At 40.4% G+C, this 24,381-nt stretch overlaps 2 protein-coding genes across 20 annotated transcripts in view; one reads left to right on the forward strand and one right to left on the reverse strand.

Moving 5' to 3' along the window:
* The window catches only part of mlst8 (MTOR associated protein, LST8 homolog (S. cerevisiae)), an 86,360-nt gene that overhangs the window by 13,288 nt on the left and 48,691 nt on the right, over nucleotides 1–24,381 (reverse strand). For 2 of the 10 annotated variants that reach the window (XM_043711755.1, XM_043711757.1), the window contains exons 2-4: nucleotides 8,982–9,138; nucleotides 4,779–4,830; nucleotides 4,089–4,251 (exon numbers count right to left, since the gene is read on the reverse strand). In XM_043711755.1, coding sequence (XP_043567690.1) covers nucleotides 4,089–4,251; nucleotides 4,779–4,830; nucleotides 8,982–9,116 — 350 coding nt within the window. In that variant the 5' untranslated portion in view covers nucleotides 9,117–9,138. Of the gene's footprint in view, nucleotides 1–4,088; nucleotides 4,252–4,778; nucleotides 4,838–5,093; nucleotides 5,396–5,937; nucleotides 6,091–8,981; nucleotides 9,139–10,916; nucleotides 11,017–11,081; nucleotides 11,145–11,198; nucleotides 11,353–24,381 lie in introns of those variants that run through there. The other 8 variants (XM_043711759.1, XM_043711752.1, XM_043711753.1 and 5 more) reach the window with 8 other exon arrangements.
* LOC122560743 (hexosaminidase D-like) overlaps nucleotides 12,349–24,381 on the forward strand; it is a 48,107-nt gene continuing 36,074 nt past the window's right edge. The window contains exons 1-2 of one of the 10 annotated variants that reach the window (XM_043711745.1): nucleotides 14,726–14,813; nucleotides 15,121–15,249. Coding sequence is in view for 5 of the 10 variants with exons in the window: in XM_043711751.1 (XP_043567686.1) it covers nucleotides 20,495–20,534 (40 nt within the window). In the remaining 5 variants the exon portion in view is untranslated. Of the gene's footprint in view, nucleotides 12,540–14,725; nucleotides 14,814–15,120; nucleotides 15,250–15,428; nucleotides 15,568–15,655; nucleotides 15,931–15,954; nucleotides 16,110–17,887; nucleotides 17,911–19,856; nucleotides 20,535–24,381 lie in introns of those variants that run through there. The other 9 variants (XM_043711747.1, XM_043711750.1, XM_043711742.1 and 6 more) reach the window with 9 other exon arrangements.

Genomic DNA, 24,381 nt, shown 5'->3' on the forward strand with positions numbered 1-24,381 from the left:
ACAAATTAACTTATCTGATTCTGTGCTGTGAACTTTGCCCAACAGTTCCTCTAAGATCAGTCGTGAATTTCACTGTTTGTTAATTTTCCCAGATGCATTCCGATGTCTAACGATACATGAATTCAAACAGCAAAAGCAGTAACTGTGCAGGTTCTCTCTCTCTCTCTTTCCCCCGCAATGACTTCACCATGTGCTTCTTTTGTCTGTTCTTCTCCCTTTTAAAACTGCTGTTGTTTTGACTTTTTTTTCCCAAAGTTCCAAAACAATGCAACAGCATATAAAACAGTAATTACTCCAGCACCTAAAATATCTCAAAAAAGGAGCAGCTGTTACAGCCAGAAATTTTTCCCATCCTCCATCTTGGATTCTCCTTCGTGATGGCCACCATACCCAGCTCTGCCCCTTCACTCTCTTGAATTTTTGAGATATCACTCATGTCTTCCACTGCGAAGACTGACGTGAAGTAATTATTCAGTTCCTCAGCCATTTCCTTATTCGGCACTACTATCTCTCCAATGTCATTTTCCAGCCCCCAATGTCCACTTTTGTCTCTCTTTTGCTCTTTTTTCATTGAAAGAAGCTATTACAGTTTTCCTTTATATTCCTGGGATCGCTTACCCTCATATTTAATCTTCTCCCTCCTTTTGTTTTGTTGCCCTTTGTAAGCTTCCCAATCCTCTAGTTTCCCACTGCCCACATTATATGCTTTCTCTTTGCTTTTATGCTATCCCTGACTTCTCTAGTCAGCCTTGGTTGTCTCATCCTCCCTGTACCATGCTTTTCTTTTCATCAGGATGAATCTCTGCTGTGTCTCCTAAATTACTCCCAGAAACTCCTGCCATTGATGTCCACTGTCTTTCCTGCTAGGCTCCTCTCCCAGTCAATCCTACCCAACTCCTCTCTCATGCCTCTATAGTTGCCTTTATTCAGCTGTAATCCCATTACCTCTGATTCTATTTTCTCCCTCTCAAATTGCAGACTAAATTCGATCATATTATGATCACTGCCTCCTAAGGGTGCCTTCACATAAAGTTCCCTTATCAAATCTGCCTCATTGCACAACACTAAATCCAGTATTGTCTGTTCCCTCGTGGGCTGCATCACAAGCTGCTCAATCTTGTAGATATCCCACAAATTCCTTTTTTTGCAATCCACTACCAACCTGGTTTTTACAGTCCACCTTTACATTGAAATTCCCCATGATCATTGTAACATTGCCTTTGCTGCACATCTTTTCTATCTCATTGTGTACCTTATGCCCCAGCTCCTGACTACTGTTTGGAGGCCTGTACATAACTAATTATGTTTTTTTTACCTTTACAGTTCTCAATTCTACCCACACAGAATTCTACACAATCTGACCCTACTTCATTTCTTAGTAATAAGGTAATCCCATCCCCTCCGCCCTCCTGCCTATCTTTTCAATAGGATGCATATCCTTGAATATTCAGCTCCCAATCCTGATCCCCTTGCAACCATGTCTCTATGATGCCCACATATCATAATTGCCTATTCGATCTGCTCATTCCCTCTTCTTATTATCATTCATTTATCCAGTGTACTTGAAGTTTGATTGCTAACCCTTTCCAGATATTCTGTCCTACTTGTGCCTGTGCTGAAGATTTTAATCTTACCTCCTCTTTTAATTCAGACTTTCTAATTCGCCCTGTAACTGATAGCCCCCACCAAACCCCCACATTTAGGTTATGCAATTTGCCAAGACTCTGGTCCCAGAACAGTTCAGATGAAGACTGTCCTAACAGAACAAGTCCATTCTTCCCCAGTACTGGTGCCAATTTTCCACGAATTTGAACCATTTACTTAGATTTAGATTACTGACAGTGTGGAAACAGGCCCTTCAGCCCAACAAGTCCACACCGACCCTCCGAAGAGCAACCCACCCAGACCCATTCCCCTACATTTACCCCTTCACCTGACAGGCAAATTAGCATGGCCAATTCACCTAACCCACACATCTTTGGACTGTGGGAGGAAACCGGAGTAGCCCCACGCAGACATGGAGAGAATGTGCAAACTCCACACAGACAGTTGTCGGAGGCGGAAATTGAACCCAGGTCTCTAGTGCTGTGAAGCACCGTGCCGCCCACAATTTCTCCCACACTAATCTTTGAACCATGCATTTACCTGCTTGATCTTATTGACCCTGTGCCAATTAGTTCATGGCACAGGTAGTAATCCAGACAATATTACCTTTTTGGTTCTCCTTTTTAATTTAGGTATACGTGCTAATCCAAGTTCTAAGCGCATCTGCCTTACCTTGCACTAAAATAAATGACTTCTGGGTTAGGTAGAACCTGTACAAGAAGAACAGATTGCACAAACTAAAACTTCAGACCACCACTCCTGCTGTGTTCAGTAACCTCCTCTTGTCTGTTCTTCCTCTTAGTTTTGCTGGCCTTAATCTCAGACTCTTCTTCAGCATTTTATTTGCTGATCTACTTCTCTTCCTCTTGTTCCTCTGACACCTTAGTTTAAACACTCCCAAGCGGTACTAGCAAACTTCCCTGGCAGGACATTGGTGCCTCTTCAGTCTACGTGCGATCTGTACATACTTAATTATGCTATCTCCCTATTCTTAGCCTCACTGGCATGTGGGACAGGAAGTAATCCTGAGATTAGAACCCTAGAGGTACTGCTTTTCAACTTCCTAACTAACTCCCTGGACTCCCTTTGAAGGTCCTCATCTCTCTTTCTGCTTATATCATTGGTACCAATATGGAAAACAATCTCTGCCTGCTCACCCTCTCGTTTCAGAATATCCTGTGTGTGCTCAGAGTCTTCCTTGACCCAGATACCAGGGAGGAAACACACCATCCTGGAGTCTTGCTTGCAGCCACAGTAAAGCCTATCTGTGCTCCTAATTACAGAGTCTCTAACACTACTGCTTGCCTACACTTCAACCCTCCCTGTTGTACAACAGAGGCAGTTGTGGTGCCACTGATTTGGCTGTTGACATCCCAAAGAATCTCAAAACTAAATATTTTGGAAAAGCAGTCACTGCTACATTGGAGATAAATGAGGTTGTGCACTGCAAGATCCTAGAAATAGCTCCGCGACATTCTGCTTGGTTTGAAGGTGCTGGAAATTGGGGTTGCCTTTAAAACTGTATTCTCTTACTCTTCTTAATCCAATATTTCCTGTGTAGCTTTAGAACACATTTAACTGTGGTATAGTGGTAAATAGCCTTCTATCAGTGTAAACAAAAGATTTATTGGGTTTCATAGTAACTTATTAGGAAGCAGTATTTAAAAGAAAATTGTGCTTGGAAGGAACGAAAGCTAACTTTCAAATGTAGTTGAGCAAGGAGTCAAAATCATCCAATGTCATGAGTAGCTGCCCATGGCTATTAGCCAAAAGGATCCATACAACTGATTGACACCGCGTAAGCTAAGCACCTAGAAGGAGGGTATATTGCAAAGTGCTTAGGAGCAGTCACCAGTCCTCATCAGGCAGTCCTTGTAGGCACCAATGCTCATCAGGGAGCTGTCTTCTCTAGGTGGAAGATGGTCCAGAAGAGGAGGAAGACCACCTAGAGAAGAGTTCCCTAACATTTTGGCTAGAAAACAGGATGCTGTATTCACAAATCTGTGCCAATTGCCTGTTTGCCCTCTGGCATTAGTGAACCAACCTGATTATTATAGTTGTATACTTGCTTTGACTAATTAGCTAATGTATTATATCTAATCTGCTGCTTCTTAATCATCTCAATAAGCTATCTATTAATTGTTTACAAATTATCAATTGTCTACATTAGGCTGTGATTACAAATCCCTACAATCAACAAAGGATAAATATTGGACAGAATACTAAAAAGAAATGTATTGTTCATCTTCAGAATAATGCAGCAGGGTCTTTCCCACCCAAGAGGGCAAACAAGGCATATATTTAATGATGCATTCAAAAGACAGCAACTCCAATGGTACTAAAGGAAGACAACATTGTTAACCAAGATTATGTGCTCATGTCTCTGGCGTGGTACTTCAATCCACAACTTTCTGGCTCAAAATCTGAGCATGCTCCTAAATGGACCACAGCTGACAATTTGTTATTGGTGTCTTAATAAATACCTCAGGTCCCAGATTCGCGCCATGCAGTCCTCCCCGCCAGTATACATCCAGCGCCCATCTTCGTGGAATCCCACTGAGGTGATGTTTTTGCTGACTCCATCATAGTTGATGACTGGGTTCGGGTTGTTAGAATTCAAGTCATACATTCGGATATGCTGGTACCCTACAAGGTGAACCAGAGATGTAGCTTTACCAGACAGCACATGCACTGTGGCACCATCTACATGAGATAACTTGGTTCAAATCATGCTCTATGTCATAAGACTGTGCAGCAACATGGTCAAAAATGAAGTTCTTGTTCTTCAAGAAAGTGGGCAACAAGATGCATCAGGTCCGGTGGTGGAATAATGCCACTCATTTTCATCTTTCAGGAAAATTAAGTACTTTGGGCATAAGTAAATAATTGACAAGCCTTGAACAAGAATAGAGATTGAAAAAGACATTTATCCTTTTCTTCTCTCACCTCATTAGGAAATAAATCTATGGATGTTAGAATCCCAGATGTTAGGAGTAAATGTCTGCCTTAGTTACTAACGCCATCTCAACTTTACACGAGTTGTTTGTCAAACAATGTTAGATTTTCATCATTAATAAGGGACGCAATTATCACACATTTCCCAGTATGCAAGGGTAATGACTATGGGGCTGGATAAAACAAAACATGAAGAATAGATTGCAAATTGTGCTTACCAGCTGCTGCAATCATACTGCGGTCTGGGGTGATTTCCAAGGCATTCACTTGCTGGAAACTTTGTTAAGGAAGCAGAATGAATGACACACGAATTTACAGTAATTCACAAACTCAGTTCCTAAGTGGATCCTCAATAAAACACTGAAGATTTCACTGAAGCTTTTCAAGGCATACATGCGCAGCAAGTGAGGCTCAGTCACTCTACACAATAAATGGCCAGAGACATTACTTTCAGCTTCAGACACAGATTAACACTTGCACATTGGTACAGTATGTGGACCTGGCCTATAACCACAAGGGGAAGGCATACTTACAGCATTATGAAGCTTAGGCTCATTCTCATGGCAAGGATAAGATAACACGAATGTTCTAAGTACTTTGAGAAATAATAAGGAAATAGGAAATACAGAATGAGGGGAAAAATGTTGCAATTCAGGAAATAGAGTAAAAACAGCTAGAAATTGACTAGAGGTCAGTTGAGCTTAGATGGGGACTGTGCAACAAAACCTGCTTCTATTTAAATTTTACTCCATTTAGTTTTTTCTTCCTATATTTGTACGTGCTTAGTTTCACTTAAAAGCATAATTTATCATAAAGAAGCCTTACATAATATAAACGTTTATTGGACTTTCTGTAACAAGTCCTGAATTCTGTATATTCCTGATATTTCACGAAGTACAAACATAATGTCTGCTGTCAAGATATGATGCATCAACCACTGCATATCCTTGTATAATAGTATAGGCAAGGTAGGTGCCACAGACTGTGTAACTGTATTAAATTGCTGTTTTACACATACTGTTTATTCAACGAGGAGATGTTCATTCACATTTCTATCTAAATTTACAATTGGGATCCATTGACCTCTGGAGATGTTTGGATTTTTCAGGAATTGTGCATACAGTTGAACAGCATATGAATGAGCAACAGCTGGAAGCAGTTGAGCCAGGAGGTAGGATGTGGATGGGAATTTAGGAGACATGGTTAGTAAGTTTGCGGATGACACCTAAATTGGTGGTATAATAGATAATGAAGAAGGTTATCTAAGATAACATAGGGATCTTGATCAATTGGACCAATGGGCTTAGGAGTGGCAGATGGAGTTTAATTTGGATAAATGCATTTTGGTAAGGCAAATCAAGAGGAAGGGATACTTACAGCATTATGAAGCTTAGGCTCATTCTCATGGCAAGGATAAGATAACACGAATGTTCTATGTACCTTAAGAAATAATAATTAAGTTATATACTTTGAATGTTGTGTCACAGATAGACAGAATGGTTAAGAAGGCATTTAGCACGCTTGAGTTCATTGCTCACACCACTGAGTATAGGAATTGGAATGTCTTGTTGAGGTTGTTCAGAATGTTGGTGAAGCCACATTTGGAATACTGTATACAGTTCTGGTCACGCTGCTATAGCAAGGACATCATTAAATTGGAGAGTGCTCAGAAAAGATTTACAAGGATGTTGCCAGGACAGAAAGGTTTGAGTTATAAGGAGAGACTGGAACTTTTTTCAATGGAGTGTAGGAGGTTGCGGGGTGACTTCATAAAGGTTTATAAAATCATAATGGGCATAGATAAGCTGAATAGCAAATGTCTATTCCCGAGGGTGGGGGACGTTAAAAATAGAGGTCATATTTTCAAGATGAGAGGAGAAAGATTTAAAAGAGGGTGGTTCTTATGTGGAATGAACTGCCAGAGGAAGTGGTAGATGCAGGTACAGTTAGAACATTTAAAAGACATTTAGACAGGTACATGAATAGGAAAGGCTCAGAGGGTTATGGGCTAAACAGAAGTGAAGACACTAGTTTAATTTGGAATTCTAGGTCGACATAGATGAGTTGACTGAGCAGTCTGTTTCCGTACTGTATGACTCTATGACTCTAGGTGAGGAATGTATCTGCCACAGTGATTGCAGAGAGGACTAACTCACACACTAAGGAGATTGTGAATGGAAGGATGCTTACAATCCCTTTAATAAAGATCATTATGTAGATCCACAGTTGCTAGGGACAGGGCACAAAGAGTTCACTCTTACTCAAAACAGGAGGAATTTAAAAAAATATTTAATTTAGATGCTTGGTTTTCCAAAACTATTTGGACTACTACAACCCCAAAGATTCCAGAAGAATTCCTATTGATTATACAGGAGCAAACATAACCTTGCTGTTTAACAAAGGAGAAATTCAGAAAATGGGGAATGATAGGTCAGTTAGCCTAATGTCAGTAATAGATAAAATCATTGAATCTATTATTACAGATGTGGTAAGAGGGTACTGGGAACATTATGGTATGGTTAAGCAGAGTCAATACAAATTTACTTTTGATAAATCTGATGGCAATTTTTTGAAGATAAAACCAGTAGGATGGATAAAGGAGAACTAATGGATAAGAACAGAAGAAATAGGATCGGGAGTAGGCCATCTGGCCCAGTGAGCCTTTTCATGGACTCAGTTCCACTTACCTGCCCATTCATCATCACCCGTAATCCTTTACTGTTCAAAAATCCATTTATCTTTGTCTTAAAAACATTCAACCAGGTAGCCTCAAAAGGGAATTCCACAGATTCACAAACCTTTGGGTGAAGAAGTTCCTCCTTAGCTCAGTCCTAAATCTGTCCCCCTTAGGCTATGCCCCCTAGTTTGGATCCACCCTTCAGTGGAAACAACCTTCTTGCTTCTATCTTATCAATTCCCTTCATAATTTTATAGGTTTCCCTCATTCTTCGAAATTCCAATGAGTATACTGGTATATTTGACAAACTGTCATACAAAAGCTTATACAACAAAAGCTTAGGACTCATGGGATTGGGAATCATTGCACGGATGAAAACTGGTTGAAAAACAGGAAAGAACAAGCAAGAATAAAAGTAATTATTAGTCATAGAGATGTACAGCATGGAAGTAGACTCCCTCGGTCCAAATCATCCATGCCGACCAGATAGCCTCACCTAACCTAGTCCCATTTACCAGCACCCAGCCCAAATCCCTCAAAATCCTTCCTATTCATATACCCATCCAGACGCCTTTTAAATGTTGCAATTGTACTAACCTCCACCACTTCCTCTGGCAGCTCATTCCATACATGTACCACCCTCTACGTAAAAAAGTTGCCCCTTAGGTCTCTTTCATATCTTTCCCCTCTCACCCTAAACCAAGCCCTCTAGTTTTGGACTCCCCCACCCCAGACAAAAAGACTTTGTCCATTTATCCTATCCATGCCCCTCATGATTTTATAAACCTCTATAAGGTCATCCCTCAGCCCCTGACGCTCCAGGGAAAACAGCCCCAGCTTATTCAACCTCTCCCTATAGCTCAAATCGTCCAACCCTGGCAACACCCTTGCAAATCTTTTCTGAACTCTTTCACATTTCACAACATCCTTCTGATAGGAAGGAGACCAGAACTGCACACAGTATTCCAAAAGTGGCCTTACCAATGTCCTGTACAGCTGCAACATGACCTCCCATCCCCTGTACTCAATGCTCTGACCAATAAAGGAAAATAACCAAACGCCTTCTTCACTATCCTAGCTACCTGTGACCCCACTTTCAAGGAGCTATGAACCTGCACTCCAAGGTCTCTTCGTTCAGCAACACTCCCTAGGACCTGACTATTAAGTGTATAAGTCCTGCTAAGATTTGCTTTCCAAAATGCAACACCTCACATTATCTAAATTGAACTCCATCTGCCATTCCTCAGCCCATTGGCCCAACTGATCAAGATCCTGTTGTAATCTGAGGTAACCTTCTTTGCTGTCTACTACACCTCCAATTTTGGTGTCATCTGCAAACTTACTAACTATACCTCTTATGCTCATATCCAAATCGTTTATATAAATGCCAAAAAGTAAAAAAGATATGGTCAATGCCTAGGCCTGAGTTACAAGTTATATTAATAATTTAAAGGTGGGTACTGAGTGTAAAGTATCCTGGTCTGGATATGGTACAAGTTAAGTGGAAAGTTAGCAGTGAGGAAGACATAAAAAGCCATAGAGGGATGCAGACAGGTTGAATGAGTTAGCAAGAATATGACAGATTGAATACAATGTGGTAAGAAAAGCTTAATTGGAAAAATGAAAGAAGCAGATTATTTTTGGAAAGGTGAATGTGTAATTTTTTTCTGTCTACAGAGTGATGTGGGTGTCTATGTACATGAACTACAGAAATAATCAGGTATAACCACATATAAACTGGCACAGATACAGAGTCCTGATGTTGCACTGTTCTAGTGCAGATACCGCTGTGTGCTTGCCAAAAGCGGACGGTGTGATCATAACCAGCGGTGGCCAGAATGACAGGGTCACTGCCCACTGTGCCCGGACTTGTATTCATTGTATCAGCCTTGAACGGTCACCTGTAACAAAAAAAAGAGTATCAGCTTCACTGCTTATCATTGTTATACCAACATTTGTCAATGTAGTAGTATAGTGGCTACAGGCCTGGATTAGAACCCTGAAGATTGTACCTTCAAATCAATTTAACCCAAATTAATAAAGATGAAAAAGTTAGAGAGCAAGAAAACTCTAGCTAGATATATAAAATCAGACATTAAGAGTTTCTAAAGATATTTATGAAATAAAATAGTTAATAAAGTAAACATTGGTCCTTCACTAATAGAATCTGGAGAATTAATAATGGAAAATAAGAAGAAAGCAGATGAATTAAACTGGTATTTTGCATCAGTATCTACGATACAGGATAGCAGTAACATGCCAGAAATAACTAAATTAGCAAAGGATATGGAAGAACTTAAAAAAATTACAATCACCAGGGAAATGGTACTAAATAAATTGTCAGAGCTGTGGGATGACAGGTCCCTATCCTGAGACACTTCATCCTCAGATCTGAAAAGAAATGGCTAATTGGATAGATAGTTTTAGTTTTCCAAAATTCAAGGAAGGCTCCATTTGATTGGAAAATATAAATGCAATTCCTTTACACAAGAAGGGAGACAGAAAGTAGGAAATGACAGTTCAGTTGGCTTAACATTTTTCATGGGGAAGACAGTACAAGCTATTATTAAAGACATTATAGCAGGTCATCTCAAAACGTTTAAGGTAATCAGGAAAATTCAACATATTTTGTAAAAGACCAATTGATTCTTTGAGGAAATGAAATGCACTGTTTTGGATAAAAATGGATGTGCCAAATTTAGATTTCCAGAAGGAGCATAATAAGTCCACACCAAAGGTTATTACAGAAAATAAAGGTTCATGGCATACAGGATAATACACTGGCAATGACAGTAGATTTAGCAGCTGACAGGAAAGACAGAGTAGGCATAAATAGGTCATTTTCTGTTTGACAAGATGCAACAAGTAGTGTGCCACAGGGATCAGTACTGAGTTTTTAACTTTTTACAATTTATATGTTACTTAGATATAGGGATTGAAATTGTGTTTGCTAAATTTGCTGATGACACAAAGATATGTAGGAAAGCAAGGTGCAAACATGAAATATGATGGCAACATATATATAAGATTCAATATAAGTGAAAAAGGGGGATCTGACAAGTAGAGGAGAATAAGTGAAATTGTCCATTTTGTGGGTGTCCTAGTGCATGAATCACAAAAGTTAATACACAGAAACAGCAAGTAATTAACAAAGGTAACAGAATGTTTTCACTTATTGCAAGAAATATTGAACATAAAGGTATGGAGGTCATGCTTCAGTTGTTATAGGCACTGACAAAACCATATCTAGAGTGGTGTACAGAATTTGTATCCTTATTAAAGAAAATACATAAATGCATGAGAAGCAGTTCTGAGCTTTAACTGACTAATTCTTAAAATGGACAGATTGGCTTTTTAAGAAAAAATGGTCAAGCTCAGCTGGTATCCAGGGGAGTTTGGATGAGCAACATGTGACTTCTTTGAAACAGACAAGACCCTGAGAGATCTTGATAGGTCGTAAAGGATATTTCCTTTTGTTGGAAAATCCAAAACTCTGGGTCACTGTTTAAAATAAGAAGAAACCTATTTAATACACAAATTAGGAGATTTTATTTCCTCATGAGTCTTTGGAAATCTCTTCCTCAAAGGTGGTACAGGTAGAGATTTTTGTCAATAATTTAAGGCTTAGATAGGTGGAATCTTTGGAAGCGGGAGGGGTGAAAAGTTTTGGGGGGAATACCTGGAATCTGGAGTAGTCAGATAAGCCATGATTTTATGGAATTGCGGAGCAGACTTCAGGGTCTAATAAGCCTACTCTTGCTTCCAACTCATATGTTCGCAAGGCAAACTGCAACAAGATCTGGCAATGAATGAGTTACCGAATTGTTGTTGAACAGAACCTCACCGATATGGTAGTCCATTAATTATAAAACCTAGACTCGTCAGTCAATCCTACCCTCCCCGGACTCAATCCACTCCTCTAGCCGGGTTTTGTTCACCATCATTCAATCCGCAGACCCACCTTTCCTCAACACAGCCCCTGCTTTGTTTCATTCTACAAATTCTACTCACAAGCAGGAGTCTACTTCGTCTCTACATATGTCCGCTGGTTCATTCATCTAAATGCGCCGGCCTGCCGCACCACCCACTAACAAACGGTCCGCCCGAGTTGTTCTTCCCTTCAGTGAGCGAGTTGATCATAGAGTATTCCTCCTGTCAGAGTGATTACTGATAGACTTTGAACTCTTGAGACGCTCATTACTTTCATGTGCCACATCATCCATATTTATAATCCTAGTGTTTGTGACTTCTAGTATCCTAAATTAAACTAAAATTATCAATAGCAGGGAAGCATCACCCCGATCAGTACATGACAATGGAGACACAACCTTGTAGCAGAGATCAGAAACAGAAATCACCCATTTCCATTTGATAAAGAGTGGAATGTTTTAATCTCTTTGACTCTGAGCTGTAAATCCAGAATCGTAATTTTGGATCTGTTTGCCATCTATGTTGCTGTTGTACCACTCCTAACATTTATGTTTTCAGAGCACGCTGTGGTTCTTTGTAAACAATGTTAATATTTGCCTCGTGCCTCCCCTCAGCCAACGTGACATCAAATTTTCCCAAACTGACATCCAACTCAAATAACTCAACATTCGGATGTCAGTAATTAGCAAGTACATAAATAATGAAAGTAGAGCAAAAGGTATAGACAATTAGACAAAGCGAAAACAATGGTCAAAGATTTGGAGATGCCGGTGTTGGATTGGGGTGTACAAAGTTAAAAATCACACAACACCAGGTTATAGTCCAACAGGTTTAATTGGAAGCACACTAGCTTTCGGAGCGATGTTCCTTCATCAGGTGATGAAAGAGCATCGCTCCGAAAGCTAGTGTGCTTCCAATTAACCTGTTGGACTATAACCTGGTGTTGTGTGATTTTTAACAATGGTCAAAGAAGTTGTTTTGTGGGGAGAAGTACTAGAATGTATTGTTAAATAGATTCTAAGCTAAAGGTTCTTGGACGGATAGAAGTGATGGCGTCGTACAGAGTGCATTATTGGTCACATAATTTAGACCTAGAAATTGGAGGAATTGTATCAAAATTTTACATCAGTTGACATCATACGGAAGTGGGTTTAGATCATGACGTGAAGGGCTGCAACAAACACAGCAAGATGCAGACACACTTGCAGATGGGTGAAAAATGGAGAAGTGAAGTGAAATATCCAAAATAATGAATTTTTAAAAGCATTAGAAAATGCTAGGGAATCTCAGCAGGTCTGACAGTTTCTGTGATGTGAGGAAAGAGTTAACTTTTCGAGAGCAACTTTGAATTTGAAGGGAGCGGCAAAGTAAGGTTTGTTTTATACTGTTGACGACGAGGGAAGGAGTATGTGGGACAGATGGTGGGTGAGTCCAGAGCCAAACACACAGGGCGTCCTACTGGTAATAAGGGAGAGTTTGATATGAAGAATGAACATGAGTGGTTGGTTGGAATTAAAGAAAAATAGGTCTGTTCTGTTGGCAGCGAAGCACCAAGAAACAAGCAAGACATGCTGGGGGGGGCGTCAAAATCAAAATAAACATAGAGGACAGTATTCATGCTCTAAAATTGTGAATTTAATGTTGAGTTCTGAAGAGTGTAAAGTATCTAAATGGAAAGTGCTATATTCCTCCAGCTTGCATTAAACTTTGCGGGAAAATTACAACAGGCCCTGAAGAAGGGTCCCCGGAGCACACACAAAAAAAGCATTTCTTTTCACAGATGCTGTCAGACCTGCTGCGTTTCTGAAGCATATTTTTGTATTTTTCTAGATTTCTAGCACCCACAGATCTTTGTTTATCATAGAATGGAAATGTTGGGCATTGCAGCAAGATGGTCTATTGAAATGACAAGGAAGTGGAAGGTTCAGGTTATTCTTATAGGATGAGTGGGAGTGTTCTGCAAAGCGGTCACTCAGTTTGTATTTGGTCTCATTGATATAACATTGTGAGCAGTGAATACATGGACTAGATTGAAAGAAAAACTGCTTTACTTGTTTTGAGGATCTCGGACAGTGAGGACAGAATCTCCTGAAGGGCAGTATTACACCTTGGTAAGGTGCCATGGCTCTTTCAGTCCAGCCTCCCCTTGGCATTCTTAGCAGTTAAAGCAAGAAACATAACTGGACTAGTAATACAAGTAGCTGGAAATGTGTTGCTGGAAAAGCGCAGCAGGTCATGCAGCATCCAGGGAACAGGAGAATCGACGTTTCGGGCATAAGCCCTTCTTCAGGAAACTTCCAACAATGCAGCATTCCTTCAATGGAGTGGCAGAACGCTGATCACATACCCAGCCTCGAAGCATCATCTGCCAGTAAGCTGAATTGTTACGCCTATAAGCAGCAAGAACATCACAACTTTTCCCAACTCCCATTTTCTCCTAACGCATTAAACACAAGCGTGCAATAAAATACACGTCAAAGTGGACCAGTAGCGTGTAAATAAAGACGATATTTTAAAATAAACCTTTCGTTTGAACTTGGCTGGGGTTTTGCTATATTGCAGCCTCCAGCATAGAATCTATGAACCCAGGGGTTAATCCAGCCCGCTAAAAATCCATATCTCAGTAAAGTACGCATTCATCATAGCACAACCTACCTGAGCCAACTTAGAATGTGCTACGCTGAATATTCAATTGTAATAGTGCACATAAACAGGTCTATCAAATGAACATACATTTTGGAGATAACATTATTTGACGTTCCATTCTCCCACCACTCGCTACCCATTTACAATACAGTAATAACGAATACAATTAGAAGAATATTAAACGCAACTATGTCCCCAGCAGCTTCCCGGAGATTCATTTTCAAATCCTAGGAGATTCTAGGACATTCCTGGAGGGTTTGGCAACCTCTATCATTCTCGGGGCTGGTTCCAACCTTAATGCTAAATCTTAAATCAGATGTAATCAAAAAATTGTAATTCTGCAGTAATTGCAATCCAATCTTGTAATGTGTCAGGAATCCTCAGAACGTGGTTCTGGGATATTCCGCATGAAGACGGGGAGTGCTTAAATGGAGATGGACAGTCTCCTCCCACCGCCAAGTCCTTGAGTGTGCGTTCCTGAAGAAGGGTTTATGCCCGAAACGTCGATTCTCCTGTTCCCTGGATGCTGCCTGACCTGCTGCGCTTTTCCAGCAACACATTTCCAGCTCTGATCTCCAGCATCTGCAGACCTCACTTTCTCCTAGTAATACAAGTAATTTGGCTTGTGAAATTACGAACTCTGCGGGGGAGGGGGTAAATCATTTCATGACTCCCAAAGTCGAGAACGTAGTGCTGGAAAAGTACAGTAGGTCAGGCAGCATCCGAGGAGCAGGAGAACAGACATTTCGGGCATAAGCCCTCATCAGGAAACTTCATTCCTAATGAAGGGCTTATGCCCGAAACGTCGATTTTCCTGTTCCACGGACGCTGCCTGATCTGCTGTGCTTTTCCAGCACCACACTCTCGACTCTGATCTCCAGCGTCTGCAGTTCTCACTTTCTCCTTCCATGTAATTTAGGTTGACACTTCAGTACAATACTGAGAAAGTGCTACTATGTTGGATGACCATGTTAAATGAAGACCCTGTCTGCCCATTTAGGTAAGTGCAAAATATCCCACTGCACTTTGCAAAGAACAGCAGGGGAATTCTCCTGTTTTGATGGTATTGTTCAGTCAGTTTCATAAACAGGTTATCTCGTAGTCATTTCTCTCAAAGCTCAATGTCAGCTCATGTACAAATTAGCTTATTTTATGTTGCGATAAAAACAACAATTGAAATATAATTAATTAGCCATGAAGCACTTTGGGATATTTTGTGTGATAGCTCCAGGAGTAAAATCACTGCGTGCGAAAGGTTAGAAAGGTATAAAAAATAAATACTGAATACTTCAATTGTTCCTGGCCAGTCCATGGGAAACGGCATTTCACCGCTTTAAATCAGTGCGTTCCATAAATCAGACTCTCCACACGAACACATACACAACTATTTCAAGGTCGAATCTGGAATTGAGTGATTTCCATTTCATGACAGCAGGGTGAGTATTTTGCCCATCCAACACTGTGTTTGAATTTAGAGGTTATTTTGTGGATTATTTATCTTACGTAAAATATACTAGAGATATTGTCGTATACTGTATATTATTATTTTGTGCATTGACCATTGTGTCCAATATATACTTGTAACTGACCGTCGCAGGTGAGAGGTATTTAGGTCCTGAGACGATAAATGCTAAAGTGAAAGAGCGACAAGTGGGTGACTTGCTTTAAATAGGCTGCGGGAAGCGGAAAAGGGAGAATAGCATTGGCATAGACACGGAACGGACGAGTGAAGATGTTTGGACGACGGGGACGAGGTGAGTATTCAGGATTGGAGACGGAGAATTGATCACATCAGTACGAGCTGAAGATTCTAGTGGATCAAAGCTGTTCTCGCACACTCAAGGACTTGGCGGTGGGAGGAGACTGTCCATCTCCATTTAAGCACTCCCCGTCTTCATGCGGAATATCCCAGAACCACGTTCTGAGGATTCCTGACACATTACAAGATTGGATTGCAATTACTGCAGAATTACAATTTTTTGATTACATCTGATTTAAGATTTAGCATTAAGGTTGGAACCAGCCCCGAGAATGATAGAGGTTGCCAAACCCTCCAGGAATGTCCTAGAATCTCCTAGGATTTGAAAATGAATCTCCGGGAAGCTGCTGGGGACATAGTTGCGTTTAATATTCTTCTAATTGTATTCGTTATTACTGTATTGTAAATGGGTAGCGAGTGGTGGGAGAATGGAACGTCAAATAATGTTATCTCCAAAATGTATGTTCATTTGATAGACCTGTTTATGTGCACTATTACAATTGAATATTCAGCGTAGCACATTCTAAGTTGGCTCAGGTAGGTTGTGCTATGATGAATGCGTACTTTACTGAGATATGGATTTTTAGCGGGCTGGATTAACCCCTGGGTTCATAGATTCTATGCTGGAGGCTGCAATATAGCAAAACCCCAGCCAAGTTCAAACGAAAGGTTTATTTTAAAATATCGTCTTTATTTACACGCTACTGGTCCACTTTGACGTGTATTTTATTGCACGCTTGTGTTTAATGCGTTAGGAGAAAATGGGAGTTGGGAAAAGTTGTGATGTTCTTGCTGCTTATAGGCGTAACAATTCAGCTTACTGGCAGATGATGCTTCGAGGCTGGGTATGTGATCAGCGTTCTGCCACTCCATTGAAGGAATGCTGCATTGTTGGAAGTACTGTGTTTCAAATGAAACATTACATTGAGTTGGTTTGGTGGATATACAAATTCCTTGACACCATCTGAGGTGAAGGGTAGTTCTCCCTGCTGCCTTGGTCAATACTTATGCAAATTGGAATGGAAGTTTTTTTTGTAAATAATGGATTACCTATATGCAATGCAAAATCACAAACTAAAAATGTACTTTCTTGGTTCTGTTTGATGTTGTAAGGTTAATGCTTTTACAAAATTCATTCTTGGGGTGTGTGATGCTGGAAAGGCCAACATTATTGTATAATTCTAGCTGCCCTTGAGATAATGTATTTTCTTGAACTGTTGCACTTGGTAGATACAGTACACAACATGTCTGTAACTGTTTTACTTCTTGAACGTACACAGTACGTAACAAGCAAAGATATGATTGATTGTTTCGTCTGGTATGAACAATTTTTTTATGGAACTGATTACAGATCCTCTGAGAAACAATAGTAACAATCAGTTGGCAGCAATTCGATTCTAAATATCTCAATACTAAATAGTGCGTTAAAACAACAATTTTGCTAAATAATTATTAGATGATCCCATATGGTTAGATGAATGTGAGGTGTTGCATTTTGGTAAAACAAATAAGGGCAGGACTTATACAATTAATGGTAGGGCCATGGGTAGTGTTGTAGAACAGAAAAACTTAGGGATTCAGGTACATAATTCTTTGAAATATATATCACAAGTAGACTGGGTGGTCGAGAAGGCATTTAGCACACTTGCCCTCATTGCTCAGACCTTTGAGTTTAGGAGTTCGCATGTCATGTTGAGGTTGTATTGGTGAGGCCTCTTCTGGGGTACTGTGTGCAGTTCTGGTTGCTCAGGTATAGGAAAGGTATTATTAAAGTGGAGAGGGTTGAGAAAAGTTTGATTTGATTTATTGTAGTCACATGTACCTAGGTTCTATGAAAAGCTTTGTTTTGACAGCAGTACAGGCATATCATAGCAAACAAGGCCATACAGATCACGGGGTGAGTGAGGCATTCAAGGTTACGGCTGCACAGGAGGTGCACAAAGCAAGATCAACATTAGCAAGATCAACATCATTTGAAGTAAGAGAGGTTCAATAAGGATGAAGAAGGGCCTGTGCCCGAAACGTCGAATCTCCTGTTCCCTGGATGCTGCCTGACCTGCTGTGCTGTTCCAGCAATAAAGTTTCAGCTTTGATCTCCAGCATCTGCAGACCTCACTTTCTCCTCCAGGTTCAATAAGGAATCTAATAACAGCTGGGAAGAAGTTGTTCTTGAATCTATTGGTGTATGTGTGTGTGTGTGTGTGTTCTCAAGTTTCTGTATCTTTTGTCTGACAGAAGAAGTTGGAAGAGAGATGGGAGGGGTCTTTGATGATGTTGGCAGCCTTTCTGCAGCAACAAGAGGTGCAAATGGAGTCCATGGAGGTTGGCTTCGGTAATGGTATGGGCTGTGCACACAACTTTCTGTAGTCTCTTATGGTCTTGGGCAGAGCAGTTGCTGCACCAGGCCATTATGCATCCAGATAGAATGCTTTGCATGGTGAATCTGTAAAGGTAGGTGAGGGTCCTTATGGACATGCCAAACTTCCTAACTTGCCTGAGGAAGAAGAGACATTATTGTGCTTTCTTAACCGTTACATCCACATGAGAGATCTAGGACAGATTGTCAGTAATCATCATTCCTAGAAACCTGACCCTCTCCACCTCAGCTCCGTTGATGTATTTAGGAGTATGTCCTCCTTCTTTCTTCCAGAAGCCAATGATCAGTTCTTTGTTTTGCCGACATTGAGAGACAGGTTGTTATTATTGCACCATGACACCAAGCACTCTATCTCCTTTCTGTATTCTAACTCATCGTTGTTTGATATCCATCCTACCATGATAATGTCATCAGCAAACCTGTAGATGGCATTCATATGGAATTTGGAAACACGGTCCTGGATGTACAGGGAGTACAGTAGGGTGCTGTACATCCTTGCGGGTTGCCAGTGTTGAGGCTTATCACAGAGGAAGATGCTGTTATCTGTCTTCACTGATTGCGGTCAGTGGGTCAGAAAGCTGAGGATCTAGTTGCAGAGGGTGGACCTGACACCTAGATCTTGGAGTTTTGAGATTAGTCTGGTAGGGATTAAGCTGTTGAAGGTGGAGCTGTAGTCAATGAGTAGCAGCCTGTTATCCAGATGTTTCAGGGATGTGTGCAGGGCTAGACAAAAGGCATTCACTATTGACTTGTTTCGCCTGTTGGCAAATTGCAGGGGATCGAGGCAGGCTGGGAAGCAGAGTTGATGTGGGCCACAACCAGCCTCTTGAAGCACTTCATGATTATGGAGGTCAGAGCTACTGAGTGGCAATCATTGAAACACGTTGCAGTGTTTTCTTTGGTACTAGGATGATGACGAGGATGTTGCCGGGAATGGTGGGTTTGTGCTATGAAAATAGGTTGGGATTTCTTTTCACTGGAATGTAGGAGGTTTAGAGCTGACCTTAAAGCAGTTTATAAAATCATGAGGGGTATAGATAAGATGAATAACAAGGGTCTTTTCCTTAGGATGGGGATTTCAAAACCATGGGGACAGGAGAAAGTTTTAAAAATAACATGGGGGGGGGGTAATTTTTTTTACACAGAGTGGTTTGTTTGTGGAATGAATTACCAAAGGAACTGTACCAGGTACAGTTACAACATTTAAAAGACATTTGGATAAGTACATGATTAGGAAAGGTTTGGAGGGATGTGGACCAAGTGCAGGCAAATGGGACTAGTTTAGTTTGGGAATACGGTCACCATATACTAGTTGGACTGAAGGGTCTGTCTCCATGCTGTATGACTATGACTCACACCAATATTTCTTCGTGAATGAGATTATAAAGCATTAGCATGGAGTTTAGGGACTGGAGTTCCTCAGTATTTGGAAATGTCCCCAGAGAATCAGGAAAGTCACTGGTGTGATGGTGATGTCCCCATGCACTGGAGGTTTGGGATCAAATCTCACCACAGCATCACCATGTCACAAAACAGTGACATTGAAACTCGTTGTTTATTGTTATTCACTGCCATCATTACCCGGTCTGGCCTACATGTGACTTCAGACCTACAACAACACCATTGACTCTTAACCACTCTATTAAATGGCTGAGTGAGCTCTCAGTTCAATGGCAATTAGAATTGGGAAACATGTGCTAGCTATGCTGGTGACACCCACATCCCATGAAAGAAGTGAAACAGCTCCTACCTTAGGCCAACCCACCCATCTGTGATTGAGCAGGATTTTATAAGGTCCTAGTGAACCTTAGAAGTAGTAGGTGGTTATTGTTTTTCCAAGTCAGGAGCTCAGCCTTGTTGCAACATGTCTGATTCAGTTGATGTTGAACTCTGTGGTTTATTTAACCTTCCCAACAGTAGCAGACAGAAATATTATTTGTTGCACCACCGTGTAAAATTATAGATATGACCACGTTTGTTTGTTTTCTATGTTTCATCATTTTTAATTTGATCTCTGAAATCTGAGGCTGAAGTTTTTTATTTCCTATTCAATGGCTATAGAACTTCAAAAAGATTGTGACACATTTCTGGAGCAGGGAAGTGTGAGGTGATGCATTTTAATACAAAGAACATGGAGACATAGTATAACATAAAAAGTACTATTCCAAAGGGTGTGGAGGAGCTGAGAGACCTAGGTGTGTATGTACATAAGTCATTAAAGATGGTAGGACAAGTACATAGAGCTATTAATAAAGGATATAGTAGTGTCAACATACAAAGAATAGAAGAGCAAAGAGTTTTTTATAATTTCATATCAGACAAGGGTTAGATCTCAGTGTTATGTACAGTTCTGGTTGCCACACTGTAGGACAGATAGAATGGAAAGAATGCAGAAGAGATTGGTTGGAGGGATGAGGCATTTCAGTTATGAGGAAAATTGAAGAAGTTTTACTTGGCAAAAAGAAGACTGAGAGGAGATTTGACAGATGTTTTCACAATCAAGAGGAGTCTAGACCTAGTAGATTGTGAGAATCTGTTCCGATTCATGAAAAGATCAAGAACCAGAGCAAAAGAAGCAATGGAAGGTGAGAAAATCTTTCTCACACAGCAAGTAGAGTCTGGAAAGAACTGTCTGGAAGTGTGATGGTGGCAGGTTCACTTGGATCGGTCAAGAGGGCATTGCATGGTTGTTCAATTAGAAACAGCGTGCAGGGCTATGGGGAAAAGACATGCAATTGGCACCAACTTAAAATGTTTAGAGGGCCAGTGCAGACACAATAGTCTGAATGGTCTTCTTCTGTACCCTAACAATTCTGCAATCCTGTGATTGCAGCGAATCAAACATCTGGTCAAAGATGAAGGTTTTAAACTGCATCTTAAAGGTAAAGAGATGTTTTCAGAAGGAATTCCAGAGTTTGGATTCTGCTTACAAACAGCTGCTCCTCACTGGATCAGACTTGTGTTTTGCTTTGTTCCTCCACTTATCTTTTGATCAAAGTATTTATGTTGAAATTTTCTAAAATAAAATATTCTACTATTCCAGTAGAAAATGGTATTTTAGGGAACTGATATTTCTGTTGAATTTTGGTATTTTGCTCCCTGTATTAGAAGATAATATTTTAATGTAAAGTAAATCATTTTCTGTTACTTTATAAGAATTAAACCTAAAGTATGCTCAAAAATGCTTCAAATAGTTCCACTTTCCAGGAATTTTATTTTAAATTAAGTATCTGGGAATGGAGAGTGTTGGAGAGAGAAAATGTATTGGAAAGAACAAGGAAAGTCAGTTTGATGTCAGTGGTGGGGGAACTATTGGTAAAAATCTGGGGAACAGGATTAATCAATACTTGGAAAGGCAAAGATTGATCGTGGATATTCAGCACGGATTTGTTAAAGGGAGATAATATGACTAATTTAATTGAGTTTTTTTGTTAAGATGGCTAAATATGTAGCAAATCAGTGTGGTTTACATGGGTTTCAGTAAGGCCTTTAACAAGATTCCACATGGAAGGCTGGTCCAAAAGATAAGATGGGATCCAAGGCAAGTTGGCGACTGGATCCAAAACTGGCTTAAAAACATTAGGAAAAGGTGATGGTGGAGGGATGTTTTTATGATTGAAAGCTCGTGACCAGCGGTATACCACAGGGACCTTTGCTGTTTGTTATGAATATTAACAAGTCAGATGTGAATACAGAAGGTATAATTAGTAAGTTTGCAGATGACATGGAAATTGATGAGAGTGTTGATAGTAAGGAGGATAGTCTGAGGCTGCAGTCTGATATTGATCAGTTGGTAAATGGGACAATGACAAATCAAATTTAATCCTGGTAAGTATGAGGTGATGCCTTTGGGAGGTCCAGTATGGGAAGGATACATACAATGAAAGGTAACTCCCATGGGAGTACTGAAGGACAAAGAGACCATGGTGTACAAGTCCATAGGTCCCTGAAGGTGTCAGCACAGGTAGGCAGAGTGAGAAGAAGGTACAATGGATGCTTGTCTATATTAGTCAGAGCATAGAATATAGGAGCAAGGAAGTCTTATTACAACTTTATAAAATACTGGTTAGGCCACAGATGGAATATTATGTGCATTTCTGGTTGCCACACTATCGAAAAGATGTGATTGCATGGGACAGGATGCAAAGGAATTTCAACAGGATATTGCCTGGGATAAGAAGTCTCAGTTATCAGGAGAGACTGGATTTGTTTTCATTGGAGGCTGAGGGGAGATCTGACTGAGATATACAAAATGATGAGGGGCACCGACAGTTAATGTGAGAATCTGTTCCACATGGCAGACATTTCTAAGACCAGAGCTGTAAGTTTAAGGTGAGGATTAAGTGGCTTGTACTGTTCTAGTCACCCTGTTACAGGAAGTGTATTATTGAGTTGGAGAGGATTCAGAAGAGATTTACCAGGATGTTGCTAGAAATGGAGGATTTGAATTATGAGGGGCTAGATAGGCGGAGACTTTTTCCACTGGAGTGTCAGAGGCTGATGGGTGACCTTACAGAGGTTTATAAAATCATGAGAAGATAGATAAGGTGAATGGTAGATGTTTTTTCCCTAGGGTGGGAGAATCTCAAGACTAGGAGGCATGTTTTTAAGGTGAGAGGAGCAAGATTTTAAAAAGACATGTAGGGGAAACCTTTTTACACACAATGGTGTGTGTGTGGAATGAACTTCCAGAGAAAGCAGGATGCAGGTACAATTATAATGTTTTAAAGACATTTCGATAAGCACATGAGTAAGAAATGTTTGGGGGGGGGGGGGGGAATATGGACCAGGAACAGGCAGGTGGGACTAGTTTAGTTTGAAATTATCATCAGCATAGACTGGTTGGACTGAAGGATCTGTTTCCATGCTGTGTGACTTTATAACTCTGTTATTAGAGGAAATTTGAGAAAAATATTTTTCATCCCAAGGATGGTAGAAATATGGAATGTGCTGTCTGCTTAGTGGAGGAAGGTACTTTTGCAACATTTAAGAAGCCTATGCATGAGCATTTAAAAATGCCAGGGACCAAATGCAGGTAAGTGAGATGAATGTAGTTTGGTATTGGTTTGTTAGCATACAGCTGGTAGGCTGAAGGTTCTATTTCTGTGCTGTATGACTCTGACTCTACTGGAAGATTTGCAGGTCCACTTGGTCCCTCCAATTCCCACCATCAGATCTTCTTGGGAGTAGGGACTGCATTCAGTATGGCACCACTCTTGTTTACTATTAGCATGCACATGCTGCAGCACAGCATGTAGACTTGAGTAGCATTTCCAGCTAAAATCAAACGGAACCACATCATTGAAATCATCTCAATTGCAGAATAAAGTCTATCTTGTTGCAGCCTTGCTTTTGTTTCTAAATCCCCTTACCCTCCAGGAGTGGAACAGTTCCTTATAGAACGAATTGTCCTAACATTTTGCAACACAGTAGCACTTCACCCGTACATTGCCATCAATTTGAATGGCTCGATGTTGGTGTGCATTTCATTTTACTACTGTAAATTCCAAGAGCAAGCAATTCACCTACTTCAAGCTGTGCTGCCATAGATACATTTTCCTTTTAAGCTAATCTTGCAATGCTTCCAAGTGCCATTTCAAGGCAACATTAGAGAAAGTAGATGGCTGATTATATTCTGCAGAAGGGACTGAAATGTCTCTCACATCTTGGCAGTTTGATGTCACCTTTTGGATGAGACATTAAACAAAGGTCCTCAGCTGGACTTGAAAGATCTCAAGGCATCTTTTCAGTGCAAGTATTTAGATTCTGGCAAATAATAGTCCCTACCACTTATCATGGGCGGCTTTGTATGAATATGGTTTGTCTGCTATTGTACAGCATGTGGAATTACTTTAGTTAAGTAACAGGAAATGCATCTTCCATGTAGTGTCATTATGACCTGCAGCTTGATTTAAATTACATTTAGAAACTGCAACCTCACACCACTTTGGAAATTATAAATACTTAAAACCTAATTGAACATTAACTAAATGCTATTTGGAGAAGTTTGTACTTGCATTGCTTGCACCTTTAATGAGCTATGAAATAATTAGTAATCCCAGTTGTTTCTACCCAAAGGGTGGCTCGGTGACTCAGTGGTTAACACTGCTGCCTCACAATGCCAGGGTGTGGAGTTTGCACGTTCTCCCTTTGTCTGCACAGATTTCCACCAGGTGCTCTGGTTTCCTCCCACAGATCAAAGATGTGCATGCTAGGTGAATTGGCCATACAAAAATTGCCCATAGTGTCCAGGGATGTGTCGATTAGTTGGATTAGTGATGGGGAAAATGCAGGGTTATAGAGATAAGCTAGAGGGGTAAGTCTGGGTGGGATGCTATTCTGAGAATCAGTGTGGACTTGTTCGGTCAAATGGCCTGCTTCCACATTTAGGGATTCCATGGAAACTAAACTTAAAACACTATCAATGGCAAT

Source organism: Chiloscyllium plagiosum, chromosome 21, assembly GCF_004010195.1.
Source record: "Chiloscyllium plagiosum isolate BGI_BamShark_2017 chromosome 21, ASM401019v2, whole genome shotgun sequence".
In the NCBI taxonomy this organism is placed as follows: domain Eukaryota; kingdom Metazoa; phylum Chordata; class Chondrichthyes; order Orectolobiformes; family Hemiscylliidae; genus Chiloscyllium; species Chiloscyllium plagiosum.